This window comes from Rhododendron vialii, chromosome 12a, assembly GCF_030253575.1.
Source record: "Rhododendron vialii isolate Sample 1 chromosome 12a, ASM3025357v1".
Taxonomy (NCBI): Eukaryota; Viridiplantae; Streptophyta; class Magnoliopsida; order Ericales; family Ericaceae; genus Rhododendron; species Rhododendron vialii.
The window spans coordinates 29,547,913-29,562,895 of record NC_080568.1 but is presented as its reverse complement, the minus strand read 5'-3'; the positions used below and the strand labels follow the sequence as shown (position 1 = coordinate 29,562,895).

The 14,983-nt window shown below is 36.9% G+C and overlaps 1 protein-coding gene across 1 annotated transcript; it reads left to right on the top strand.

Annotated features, from left to right (window-relative positions):
* Positions 1-9,670: 9,670 nt before the first annotated feature.
* On the top strand, positions 9,671-13,573 carry LOC131310689 (cytochrome P450 736A117-like). The gene is made up of 2 exons (XM_058337853.1): positions 9,671-10,721; positions 12,625-13,573. The coding sequence occupies exons 1-2, from the start codon at positions 9,807-9,809 to the stop codon at positions 13,225-13,227; spliced, it is 1,518 nt and encodes a 505-aa protein (XP_058193836.1). The 5' UTR covers positions 9,671-9,806; the 3' UTR covers positions 13,228-13,573.
* The last annotated feature ends 1,410 nt before the right edge of the window (positions 13,574-14,983 follow it).

Genomic DNA, 14,983 nt, shown 5'->3' with positions numbered 1-14,983 from the left:
AAATCTTTACTTACCAAAAAAACAGAGCCTACTTAAGATTGAAAAATCTCATCATTGAGTTCTTCTTCATGTCTGGATCCCTAACCAATTCTGCAAGAACTTCTCACACGAAACTTGTACTAAAATCAACTCAACATTCGTTTGTCATCAGCAAAAGAAATTTCAATATTTGTTGCCGTACTTCTATGTTTGTTATATTGTCTTAATTAGGTGCCGATGTTTTTTGCGTAGGAATGGAATTCTCTCCCGTCTCTTCGATCAATAGAATGAAGGTTCTTTTGAGTTCTTCATGGATCTTTCATGGGAACAGTAGTCGCAAACCGTCAATTGATTTATCACGATGAGGACATTGCCCACGTAGAAAAAAATAGCAATACTGTATTATTGCTTGATTTGTTTTCAAAACAAATCGGTGTTGAGGAGAATTTTTTTTTGTAACACTTCATTGAAAGATAGATGTGTTCGATATATCCATTCAACATGATTTTTAAAGTGACTAATGAGACTTATGTTGTCTAGAAGGGGTGTTAATTTCCAAATAACCTAAAAGTTGTGGACTACAACTTTTTTGTTTTGTTCTTATTAATTTTTTTTTGTTTGTTAGTTTTTGCACCAAACTTTTATGTATTTCGTACCGATGAGAGGAATCGAAAAAGAAAAAAATTATGTTTTTGACAAGGGTATTTTTGGAAATATCCCAGAAAAAGTCCAAATAGTCAACATTTGGGCCTTTTCTTGCATATTTTCCAAGAAAATGGGTAGAAATCTAGAGTTTTTGCCTTTTCGATTCATTTCGTTGATATGAACCAATAATACATAAAATTTTTGAGGAAAACTAATAAATGCAAAAAAAAATTAAATAAAAAAAAAGGTTGTTGTTTAAAAAAAAGGATTAGTAGAAAACGGAACCTAAATATAATAATAAATAAGTCACTGCATGTCTCAATCTGATCTTCGGTCATTACCGTCATTCCAAACTCTAAAAACCCTTCCTGTATATTTAGGAAAATGATTTTCACAATCTCTTTTTTGATAATGGCACTCCATTTTTTTTGTCTTTTAGCGGAGTTTTTGTGAGTATTTTTTTTATTAAAAGACAAAAAAATGAGTTTGTTTATATATAAAAAAAGAGTGCGAAAATTATTTTCCTATATTTAAATGCGTAGTTGGAAACCAACTTTCCTCATCTACAAATTAATGATTCTTTTCCGTAATGTTTGTTTAATTATCTTTCTCTCTTTTTCCACCTAGGTTATGATTTTCATCCAATCAACACCCTCCATTTTTCTTTCTGACCAAATCAGAAGTAGAAACTGAAAACGACGGGAAGACTGAGAAAATTTTTGGTAGATGGACATAGCTGTCCTAGTTGAGTCTTGAGAAGAGGTTTTGGGTTGAAACGGTACCTGAAAACAAAAGAGAAGACGGAGAATTTCTGGCCGTTCGGGTTCCGTCTTTTAAATGGCGTCGTTTGGGTGTTCATTGATGTATGGACTGAGTGTTCAAAATTTTGTGAATTGGGTGTTTATTGCTGTATGAATTGGATGTTCAAACTACTTCAAAGCATGAGCCATCCTAAAATTTCTACATGTATTATAGAAAATATATATTTTTTCGATGGTCATGTGACCATGGTGCTCTCTATGTGGAGCCGCCACTGAATTCAGGGCCTCCAGGTCCAGGGCTAGGGGCATAACTTCTGCACCAGGGGCTCTTACCAACATACTTCTGCTAATCTTTGTGAAATGCCTCTTTGAAAGAGAAAATTTTTCAGTGCCAAGTGGGTACCACATGATGTCCGCTCTGTGCTTTCGAGCCGTCCATTATATTTTTGGACAGCTCAAATTTTGAGAGAGAAATACATCGACCGCCTGTTCAAGGGATGTGCCAAAGTCAGGGAGTTAGGGGCTTGTTTCGAAAAGTTGCAGATGCTTGAGAAATAGCTTGGAATGCTCTCTTTTTTTCCCACCAAAATGAAATGGTAATAGCTTCATTAATAGGAAACATAGATATACAAAATAATCAGTCGGGTTGATTGGTTTGCTGGTAAAATGGTTCGGTTGATGTGACAATTATAATTCTAGTCATTTGGAAATGGATATATCCATCTCCATATCCATCAAATGCATTTTTCATCTCCATTGGAGGCTTGATTTTTGCATGTGGGGATGGAAAATGACTATACATCCCTCCCATTGGATCCTTGCTCTTAGAAGTAGCATCCGTCCTGAATCAAAGGACTAGAAAGCTACAAACAAATCACGACTACCTCTCCTAACGATAGAATGAGCCACTCCATTTGCACTCCTACGCACAAAAGAAAATTCACACTGATTAGAAACCCAAACAACTGTTGCAACAAACCAATCGATTTGATTCGTCATTGGACCGCCGCCACCATTGTCTTCCTTTGTCATAGAACCATCACCACCACTGCTTTCTGATCACCATTTCAATGATGAAGAAGAAGTCAGAAGAAAGGAAAAGAACAAATAACAAAAAAAAAAAAAACCCTCAAATTTGAGATCGGGGAAAAAAATCTCATGACTATAAAGGAGGGGTTATTAAAAATGAAAAAAAATCATCATTATGTAGGAAGAAAACACCCATCAAGGACAAAGCTCTCCCTTTCTGCTGCCGCTTAAAAGTAGTGAAAAAACCCTAGGGGCGAGAGGGGATGGAAGAGACGCGGCTAGGAATAAATGTGAACAATAAATCACATTCTGTTCTTTGGAATAAATGCGGATTTCTCGTCTAAATTTCTGGTATAGATTGTAATGTGCGTGGAAAAATCCTATTTTGAATCATTCTCTGGAAAATTTGAAGGGATCGGAATAGGAAGAGTTTTGAGAGCTACAAGGCAATTAATTACACTATGCTGGGAATTTCCATGTGTAGGTGGTGTCAAACTTAATACGGATGGCTGTTAGTATAATTTTAGCTAGTGACGGAGGAGGATTCAACGGCATTTTCAAAAACTCTACAGGAACTCTATCCCGGGATACTATGGGAAGTTAAGGCCCCATTTCCACTGATAAAAATCGCTAAAAACATAAGGCATTTTTCTTATCTAGTGAAGATTAATTATTTATTGTATTTTCGTTTAAATATTTGTAGACACCCCAATCCGGACCTCTAAGGTTCTTTAAACTCTCCAATGATAAAATAAAGAAAATAATACCTTCAAGAGCTTGAATAATGATTCTCACAGCCTAAAAGCCCAATAAAACCAAAAAAGCCCAAAGATGCCTAAAAGTCCAGAAAAACCCAAAAGCTCAGGATTGAACCTGGAACACCGCACGAGATACTTCTACACCGCACGGGACAATGAAATTCATTACACTGCACACGGTCACGAAATAACCCGCACGACGTTTTGGGGAAAGTTCTGATTGGCTCGGAAAGCTGTCGGCCACGCTCACTTGAGCCATAGCTCAAAGTCGGCTTGGCAGGAAATAAAAGCCGGCCTGGAAGTCACCTCCCCCATTTGCATTGATAATTATTGGCCTTTGCCTATAAATACACCCCTCCTCTTAAAAGAAAAGGGCTCCGCTACTACATTCTTACACACTTAGTACTCCATCCTCTACACACATCCCTTTGATTCTTGAAATTCCCCTTCTTCACCTATGTTTTCCTCAAAGCCTTGAGAAAGTTATCATTAGCATTTTCTAGGCATTCCTCCTTCTACCAAACATTCCCTTCTTTTTCTTTTCAAAACTTAGTATTTTACTTGCTTTGAAACTTCGATATTCCAAAACTCTAAGTTCTCAAGATCGACATCCACTCTTATCTACACTCATCCATCCTTGATCAAGCTCGAAACCAAAGGTAAAAATAAGTTTCCTTCGGCCAAGCTAAACTTTGCCCTGAGGGGACTCTCTGTAGTCAGGCTTGACCTTTTGTTAAGTTATGATTCGAAAAATTGTTTTCAGAAACTAAAACAACCACTGTGTCAAACCCATTACACCGTGCGATGTTCACGTACTCCGCACGATGTAGGATGCAACCTCGCACGGTATTTTGAAGCCTCTGGTTCGTTTGTTCTGATTGTCTTGATCATACTTTCTTGTTGTTAGATCTATTATCATTGCTCATGTAGAGACCCGTAAATTTTTTATTTAATTTTAACATTTGTAGTTGAGGAAAAAGGATGAAAATGACGTAAAAGTGAATGTGGTGGTTAGACATGCAAGGATTGGGAAAATAGGGGTGTTGGTGTAATATAGCATATGTGTATATGTGTGTACACCAGGGGATTTTTTTCCATTTTTGCTCCCCATCTCTCGGCTCTCTCCCTCGTCTCTCAGCTCTCTCCATCTCTCTCACCCAAAAACTCATCTTCAAACTCAAAATCCACAACAATCAACCTCAACTCTATCTTCATCTTGCGTACTTTGGCTCGTATCGCGTTGGATAAAACTCGGTTAGGTGTATTTTTGCTTGATTTAATTGGATTCTGAAAGTTAGGGATTGCTCAAACTTTTTGTTTTTGGCTTGGATACTGGAGATAAAAAATTCTACCTCTCTTTATATGTTATTTGAGTGTTTCTATTCCGGTACCATTTTTTTTCCTTACCGGTAGAATTCTTGTGGACCAAAAGTTTGTTTCTTCTGTTTTTGGTTTGTACCGGTAGTCCTCCATCCCCTACCGATAGATCACCAGTAAAATGCTCAACTTTCCTGTGTCGTTGCAATTCCACCTTTCCAAAGCCTTATGCCATTTCAATGAGTTATTATGATTATTTTATGGTATATAATAAGAATATTGGGCAATCATTGCAATTCCACCTTTCCAAAGCCTTATGCCATTTCAATGAGTTATTATGATTATTTTATGGTATATAATAAGAATATTGAGCAATCATGCGTGTCCTTTTGATCAATGGAAAATATCTAATGAATTTGTTCAAATAAATGGAACTATGACATGATAAGTATGAGTTACCTGCACGACATTTGTACAAACGGTACACTTGAGTATGTAAACGCCGCACGAACACTCGGGGCTCATCGATGGGTGGGTGCCTGCAGACAGGGGATATCGGGATTCCATAATTCGCCCGGCAGGAGCTAATGCTCATATTGAATATTCAAGGCCTAACCTACAAGGTGTGTGTTTGGCAGGGGATATTTGGGTCCCATAATTGGTCCGGCAGGAGCTTCGGCTCAAACACGCAAAAGATACGATATGCTGAGACACAAATTGGACAAATACAACTTACGAGCTTGAATAAAAGAAGGATTGGAGATATTGGGACACTTGATCATGGTAGTTGTACGTGCTTTCTTCGTTGTCATTTGATTTCCCATCATTTGTTCTTTCGTTTAGCTCATTTGCATATAGAGTTTGTGTAAATTTTTCTACTGGGATAGTGTAGCTTAAGTTTTATATTATTTTCATGTGCTAATCCAGAATCATAGCTTGCATTCTTGGAGTGCTTGGAGTGTGGACATTACTTTTGAAAAGCTAACCAAAGGAATTATTTATTCATCTTTGTAAATTTCTTTTGAAAGATGTATTTGTAACTCAAGTTATAATTCTTTTGACGATGGGATATATGTAAACTCTTAACTCTCTTAACACTCGATACTTATGTCAATTTGGGGTCGTAGAGCCAATGATGTAATATTTTGGAAATTATTGGACTTTAAAATACAATTATGGAAATGAAAATGTTGAACTCTTTTGGGTATCATATGGATTAATGAGAGAATTCTTATTTCAAAAATCATTTATATTTATGTTAAAAAAATCGAGGGCGTGACAGCTCAGATGCTGCTGGAGGTAGAATGAGGTTATACCCAAAAGTTGTGTGTTATCTTCTAAAAGTAACTTCTTTGATCGTCCAAATGATCAAGTACATCAAAAAGGTTTTTAAACCTGTTTAGGCCGATCATTATTAGGAAAATTAGACATAAGAACGGTAAAATAATTTTCATTTTGAAGAAAGACGCCAACAAAATAGTTTTCAGTGGATGTCTTTCAATTTTTTGAGTTTTTTAGTCATAAGGCCAAAACATATTTAAGCTCTTTTATAAGATTTTAGAATGCACTTTCCTATTATAGGGTTTTAGTGGTTTAGACACTTTCATAGGGTACCCTAGAGTTTTAGGCACTTTCATATATAAGGTACTCTAGGGTTTTAAACACTTTCATATATAGGGTACCCTAGGATATTTAGCACTTTCATAGGATACCCCTAGAGTTTTAGGCACTTTCATAAGGTACCATAGGATTTTAGATACTTTAATAGACACATTTGTCCTTATATTTGATTGCAAAAGGTGCTTGTCCTTTAACTCAAAAAATGTAAATATGAGGGATTTTTGGCTAAGCCTCCAATTGTTATTTATGTTTCCTAATTAGTTAGGTTTCCTTGTTATATATGCGTATTTTCTTTATTTGTTAGTTTCTTAATCACCAAGTCCCGTAGTCTATATAAAGACATGTTAGAGTTTTGTACACAATCAATAATACATCTTTTCGCTTTTTTCGTCACATTTCCAAAAACAACTTACGAAAATTTCGAAAGTAAAACATTTTGCACTAAAAAAATGTTTTACTTCATGTGTATCCATCGATCCAAATACCTGGGCAAAATATTTTTCTTCCAAACAAATAGAGCCGCGTTTCGTGCCAACCGTATACGCCAACCAATAACAACAAAGAGACCCAGCAGTTCTTTGCGCTTAGCCCCAGAGGCTGATTCCGTTACCGTAATCCACATTTGTCCCAAGTTCCAACCGTGCCTCCACCATTGTCTCCGATCCGGTCTATACGTAGCAAAACGGGGATAGTAACCACATTATACACGCCTTATATATCACGGCTAAACAGCATGCATGTGTGAGGTGGTTTCAACCTCCAACCCACAAACAGGACCGATCATCTTCACGGGCACCTATTAAAAGTGAGCGGCCTGCACCACATAAACATCTTTGTCTTCGTGGCGGCCTGTTACGAATACGTCGTCGCACATGACCACATCTTTAGCAGTCACATAGGCTGATTTCACTAAGAACCTTCCATTGGACGTACGTGCAGTTCCAAATTTTATCGTTGCACTGACCCGTGGTGCTAATTGGCAGGCAAAGAATCCTATCAGCATCTCCGTTATTAAAAACTGACCTCACTAGTGTCTCCCTCCTCCTTCCAAGTCTTCCGGAAGCGGGGGGCTGCTGCCCTTGAGAGGCAGCAGCAAGCTGCTATGCCTAAAACTACGCCGTTTTATGCCTAATAATGTCCACACTTTTCATGATAAAAATAATTACGGAACATGCAGCTGTGCACTTTTCGAACAAGTAGCTGTGAACCTTTGGAACAAATTAAGTCGAATTTTTTTTTAACTACATATTTGTTTAATTTTTTTAGACAGTTTACATATTACTAAAAAAAAATGATAAAAATAATTAAGTGCTCCAATTTTTAATCTGTTTGAATCGGTGCAAAGATTTTATTTTTTTGATCATTTCATCATAAAAGAACATAATCAATTTTTGTCTCCAAAGCTTTCATAATTAAGCATTGCTCTTTATTTGAGATCCTGTAGAGTGGAAACTTGATTAGAAGAGCCCTAGAGATATAAATTAATTATAACTCTTTAGGATGAAATGTTCAGCAAAATAAGATCTCCGCACCTGTTCGAACGGATTAAAAATTTGAGTACTTAATTTTTAAACTGTTTATATATTACTGTAAAAAATATGGTTAAAAAAATAAGTTCTCCAATTTTCAATCGGTTGAACCGGTGAGGAGTTCTTGTTTTGTTGAGCATTTTATCCTAAAGGGTCATAATCAATTTTTGTCTCCATGTCTCTCATAATTAAGTATCTGTTTTTTATTTGGGATCCTACAAAGCAGAAACTTGATTAGAAGAGCCCTAGAGACAAATTAATTATGACCTTTTAGGATAAAATGTTCAGCAAAATAAGATCTTCACACTGGTTCAAATGAATTAAAAATTAGAGCACTTAATTTTTTTACCATATTTTTAAAAATATAAACCGTCAAAAAAATTAAAACCAATATGGTTTAAAAAAAATTAGACTTAATTTGTTACAAAGGTGCACAACTACTTGTTCGAAAAGTGCATAGCTGCATGTTTAGTAATTGGCCAAACAGGAATTAAGGGTCATGAAGGGTGTGGGCATTGTCAGGAATAAAACGGCGTAGTTTTAGGCATAGCAGTTTGCTGCTGCCCTTGAGAGGCAGCAGCCCCCCGTGTCCAAGTCTTCCATTCATTACCAATAAGCCGTGTTTCCAGTAAGGAAAAGCGGAAAAACCGTAGGCGTTTTTTGCAAGTCATCAACAAGTTTCAACATTTTACCATCTCGTTCCCACTAACAAAAAAGTTGTTAGCAACAACTTCTTCAATAGTTTTTTTCACTCATATACCCATTAATAACTTATTAACTAGTGAAAACAACTTGACATTTCTTACCAACTTATTCACCACCGAAAACAACAAACAATTTTCAACAAAAAAAATTCTGCAAAATTTTCCATAATGAAAACACCCCAAAGGTCACTCAGAGTGTGTAGGTGTTTGTGTGTATGTATTTGGTTTTAAAAAAAATTTACGAAGAATTTTGTTAGACCAGGGTTACACATACAACTTAAAACACAACTCAAAAATACACAATCACATTTAGAATCATTTCAATGCACGTGAGTCCACATCCAACTAACGGTTTAGAGTCTTCGGACACATATCTTTTAAAGTTTTGTGCAAAAACACAATCTGAATTTGTTAGCCTCCTCCTTTGTTTTTTCGCCTTTTATTTTGGACCGTACGTACACTTCCCACTCATTGTCTTTTTACTATTTTAAGGGTTCTTCGGAAATTCCTCCCAACAATGTCGTGTGCACTCAAGAATATTAAAACAAAAAATTGGTAAAATAAAAGAATAGTACTATAAAAGTTGGAAAAATGAAATAAATAGTGGAGTAATGAGTAATCTAGAAATCACCAACATTTTTTAGCCTTTTATTTTGGACCGTACATACACTTCCCACTCATTGTCTTTTTACTACTTTAAGGGTTCTTCGGAAATTCCTCTCAACAATGTCGTGTGCACTCAAGAATATTAAAAACACAAAATTGGTAAAATAAAAGAATAGTATAAAAGTTGGAAAAATGAAATAAATAGTGGAGTAATCTAGAAATCACCAACACTCATCTAGAAAAGACAAAAACTAGCCAATTTGTCAAAAGTTAGGCAAAGGAAAGAGGAATTCTTGAATACTGAGTGGCTGTGCCCACGTAGTGCCTGAGCAGCCCATTCGGATCATCCAAAAATATGTTAGACGACTCAGATTGAAACATTCTCTCTCTTCTCACCCCACCACTCTCTCTCCTCTCTCTCTCCAAATTTGAACTGTCCAAAACCGAAATTGACAACTCGAATGTGCCGAACGGACACCACGTGATATCCACCCGACACTGAAAAATTCCTCCAAAGGAAATGATTGCTCTTTATAAAAATAAAAATAAAAATAAAAAGCGCTCTGCTTTTAATTATTGAGACATATTTTTTGTTTTTATTCACCAGAAAGTACCAAATAGCTCTTTATAAAGAAAAAAATAGCTCAAGAGATAAGAGTAATTTTTTAGATTTACATGAATGAAAGACAAAAAAAATTTCAATAAATAAAGAAGAGTGTGAAAATCATTTTCTTCTCGCAAAACCCGACCGTGGTATAAAGTATACACTGTTCCAATATTCATGCACACCCACACCACATATGCATATTGCATACAGCTTTTCAAAATTTGTTGCCGAGACTCATCAAACAACCAGCCATGCATTTCTCACTACACCCCTTCATCTTCTCTCTCCTTTCCCTGTTTTTCTTCCTAGTTTTCCTTCTCAAATGGCTCTCCATCACCGCCCGACCACCGCACAAAAATCCACCGCCGTCTCCCCGAAAGCTCCCTGTAATCGGAAACCTCCACCAAATTGGCCCCTTCCCCCACCTCTCCCTCCACTCCCTCTCCCAAGCCCACAGCCCCTTAATGCTCCTCCACTTTGCCGCTGCCCCTGTCTTGATCGCCTCCTCTGCCGCCGCGGCCCGTGACATCATGAAAAGCCACGACTTTATCTTCTCCAACCGACCCAAATCGACCATTTGGGAAAAAATCATGTACGGAGGGAAGGATGTGGCTTTCAGCCCTTACGGCGAGTATTGGAGGCAGATGAAGAGCATCTGTGTCCTCCAACTACTAAGCAACAAGCGAGTCCAATCCTTTCGCGGTGTTAGGGAAGAAGAGACGACGCTCATGATTGAGAAGATTTCGGGTTTTGGTTCTGATGTGGTGAATTTGAGCGAATTGATTGTGGAGTTGACGGGGGACGTGGTGTGTAGGGTGGCGTTGGGGCGGAAATACGGCGGCGTCATGCGTGGAGAAGGAGGAGGGGGCAGGAGGGGGTTTAAGGAGGTTTTGGGAGAGTTCGTGGAGTTACTGGGGTTTTTTGATATTGGAGATTTTGCCCCATGGCTGAAGTGGGTGAATAGAGTAAATGGGGTGTACGGGAGAGCGGAGAGACTTGCTAAGGAGTTGGATGAGTTTTTGGAGGGTGTGGTGGAAGAGCATGAGGGTAGAGAGAGAAAGGGAGGAGAGAGAGATCAGGATTTTGTGGATGTGTTGCTTGAAGTCCAAAGAGAGAACGTGATTGGGATGCCTATTCATAGAGATAGCGTCAAAGCTCTTATTTTGGTAAGGCCTGAATATCTCTTCTTCATGACTGTTTACTCAAGAATTGTTCAATGCTCTTGGGCTAATGTTGAGCTCGAATCTAAATTATACATCGTGCTAATCTTATTTTAATTTTATTTTTTTCTCATGCTCAACCTTATTTTATTATTATTTTTTTCACATTTTATTTATAGTTTTTTTCACATGCTCAACCTTATTTCAGAGTATTGACCAATTGTCTAGTAGCCTTGTTATTTTATATCCTTGTTCAATTACTTTCTTCGATTTCTGAACAAGGTTGAGGATTAGAGAAATAAATTATACACGGACCCTCCATGTAGAAGGACCAATAAAAAGAAGACAACTCAGCGTGGAAATTGGGACACTGTTGAAAAATGTATTTTTTTGGAGGATCTTATGGAGCAGAAACTTGATTATGAGAGTTTTAAAGACAAATTTTAATTGTGACCCTTTAGAATAATGTCATCGAAATAATATGATCTTCACACTGGTTCAAATGGATTAAAAATTAGAACACTTAATTTTTTAAGCATATTTTTTTTAATATATAAACCGTTCAAAATTATTAAGCGCTCCAATTTTCAATTTTTTGAACCAGTGTGGAGATCTTATTATTCTAATCATATTATTTTAAAGATTCATAATTAAAATTTGTATCTATTGCTCTCATAACCAAGTTTCTACTTTACAGGGTTTGAAATAAAGAACAGATACTTGATTATGAGAGCCTTATAGACAAAATTAATTATAACACTTAAGAAATAATATAATCAGAATAATAAGATCTTCGTGCTAGATTAAACGGATTCAAAATTGGAGCGCTTTATTTTTTTGAACGGTTTATATATTAGAAAATATGATTTAAGAATCAAGTGCTCAAATTTTTAATCCGTTTGAATCAGTGCGAAGATCTTATTATTCTGATCATATTATTCTAAAGGGTAAAAAATGGGACAATGTTGAAAAAATGATTTTTTGGGAGCAAAAACTTGATTATGAGAGCCATAAAGACAAAATTTAACTATGACTTTTAAAAATAATATGATCAGAATAATAAGATCTTCGCACTGATTCAAATGGAATGAAAATTAAAGTGCTTAATATTCTTGAAATATTCATATATTAAAATATATGGATAAAAAATTAAGCACTCCAATTTTTAATCCGTTTGAATCAGTGCGAAAATCTTTTTATTTTGACCATATCATTCCAAAGAGTCATAATTAAATTTTGTCTTTATAGCTCTCATAATCAAGTTTCGGATCCATAGAATCCCAAAATATCATTTTTTCAACATTGTCCCATTTTTGCCGATTGTCCCACACTCACTTGTCTTCTTTTTATTAAGTTGGTGGGCACTTCCTTCTACACGGAGGATCCGTGTACAATTGGTGTCAAAGAGATTCTTAACTTGCTGTCAAAGAGATTCGTCTTTCAAAAATGCTAAGGACACATACATTTATACACATATATTGCACATACACTTTTATGGGGCCCACCTCGGGTTTCACCAATATGATCCAAACCGCTCATTATTTTTAAAATAATGTTTTAACAGTTTCTGTAAAAAATCAACTCGATAGGATATTGGTAAGGGCTTTTTCAGAAATCGCAGTGCGAATTAGACTGTTTCACCATATGATTTCTAAAAAAATCCTTACTGATATCCTATCGAGTTAATTTTTTACAGGAACTCTTAAAAAATTATTTTAAAAATAATGAGCGATTCGGATCAGATTGGTCGGACCTGAGGTGGGCCCTATAAAAATGTATGTGTAAGATATGTGTAAAAAGTGTATGTGCAAGTAGCATTACGGTTCTTCTTATCAAATAAACAAACAAGAAATGTATACTAAATAAAACTCATAGGAGTTTGTTTGTTTTTTTTTTTTTTGTCTTGTAGGATGTATTTGCTGGTGGAACTGATACTACATCCACAGCCCTAGAATGGGCAATGACAGAGCTTCTAAAACATCCTCAAGCCATGAAAAAACTCCAAGCCGAAGTCCGAAGAACAACCCAACCCAACCAACCCATAAACGAGGACGATCTAGACCAAATGCCCTACCTAAAAGCCGTGATCAAGGAGACTCTACGCGTCCATCCTCCGGTTCCCCTTCTCGTGCCTCGGGAGTCGACCAAAGACGTCAGAATAATGGGCTACGATGTTGCGGCCGGGACGCGCGTGGTTGTCAATGCTTGGTCGATCGGCCGGGATCCAGCGTCGTGGGACGAGCCCGAGGAGTTTAGGCCCGAGAGGTTTTTGAACCGTCCGATCGATTTTAGAGGGCAGGATTTTGAGTTGATTCCATTTGGAGCGGGGAGGAGGGGGTGCCCGGGGATTCAGTTCGCGGCGGCGGTCAATGAGTTGGTCGTCGCAAATCTTGTGCACAAGTTTGATTTTGCATTGCCTGATGGTGTGGAGTTGGATGTGAGTGAAGTTGCTGGTATCACTATTCACAAAAAGTTGCCTTTGCTTCTTATTGCAACTCCCTGGTCTTGCTAATTGGACTACCATGTGAAAGTACTTAAAGCTCCTATTATTGCACTCTCTTCATCTCTTTTAAATGCTCCTTGTGTAAAGTCGTGTCATTTTGACTTTTAAAAAAATCATATTTTTTATAATCTTTTTTGGAACTTTTTTTTACCGTTTGAAAGTATACATTGAGATCTTTTGAATGATGCAAAACAAAGTTAAAAATTAATTCTAAAAGCACTTTATTTTTTGAGGTCAAAGCTACATGGTCACCCGTAGAGAGCATTTAAATTAATTGAGATGGAGGGGGTAATATGTATGAAATGTGTATCTGTATTTTCATGAGTACATATTGGATATAATAGTAATACTGGCACATTTTGAGAGTTTTCTGTATAATTTTGATGATTCTTATCTTGTTCTGGAAAGAAAAGAAAATGTGATAAACTGAACAATAATAATAATTTAGAGAGAGATGAGGGTATGTGTACCCGATTGATCATGACACAAGAAATTGGTAAAAAGTTTGGTCAATTGTTAACATAAAAATTTATTTATTTATAGGCAGATTGATTGTATTAGAGTTGATAAGTGTCCACACTGCCAATCTTTTCTCCACCCTATCTACCACAGGCTGCCAACTTTGAATTTTTTTACGGGAAATTCTTGGCTGGTCCCATTTTTTGCTTGGAGTTTCATGCAAACCATTTTTTGTAGAGCTATCCCATTCAGCTCCTTTTTAAAGATGATTTTACTATTTTACCCTTGTCACTTTTCAACACTCCTAAAATTGACACCTCACAGAATTCACACCGCACAGAATTCACACATCACAAAATTCACACAATTCACACCCCACAGAATTCACACCTCACAAAATTCGTACCCAAAGAATTCACACCGCACAGAATTCACATCTCATTTTTACTATTCATCTTCTTTTTTTTTGTTGCAAAATTCACACTCATTTGGAAGAATTCACACCCCCTAATTGACACTCCTTTGCACTATTCACACCCTCAAAATTTTGGGTAAATTATTGATATGAATTCTTGAGTGTGTGAATTTGGCCCTAGTACACCATTTGCAAAATTCACACACCTTTACAAAATTCACATATCCCTAAAATTTACATATCAATTTGCAGTCCTTTTCAAATCTTTTGCATAATTCACATCCCCATAATTTCATATTATACCCTTTTGCAGAATTCACATCTTTGAAAAAGACAGAATTCACACCTTCGAGAAAAAAAAAATTCACACCTTCAAAAAAAAAAAAATTCACAATACAAAAAAAAGGCCCGCACAGAACATTCCATCTAAAATCGCGCATGACCTAATCAATCACCAAAAATCAAAATCACCGTCAACAATTCTGCATGTATAAAGCAGATCACAGATTCGTGATCTAATTTCAAGCCTATAAAACCAGCAAAAAGTAATTCATGAATACATTTTGGAAAAAAACGTAACGACCAATTTGTTGCGCTAAATACTTGTATTTTTCCTTTCTCTCTTTCTTCAACGCTCCTTGGCCGACCCGGTGGGTCCCATTGTCGGGAACCCTCAGATTCATGCCACGGCATGGCCGATGCCCCATGGCTCGGCGGAGGTCTGGTTGTTGGCGTAGGGCAAGCGGTTGTTCTTGGAGACTAGGGAGTGGACGTGGGTGACGATTTCGGACCAGATCGGGGCCATCATGGTGGAGGGCAAGGGGAGAGCGTCCTTGTCGGTCGACATGTGGGAGTCGAAGGTTTGGACTGAGACGACGGGGTGGGCGGTGA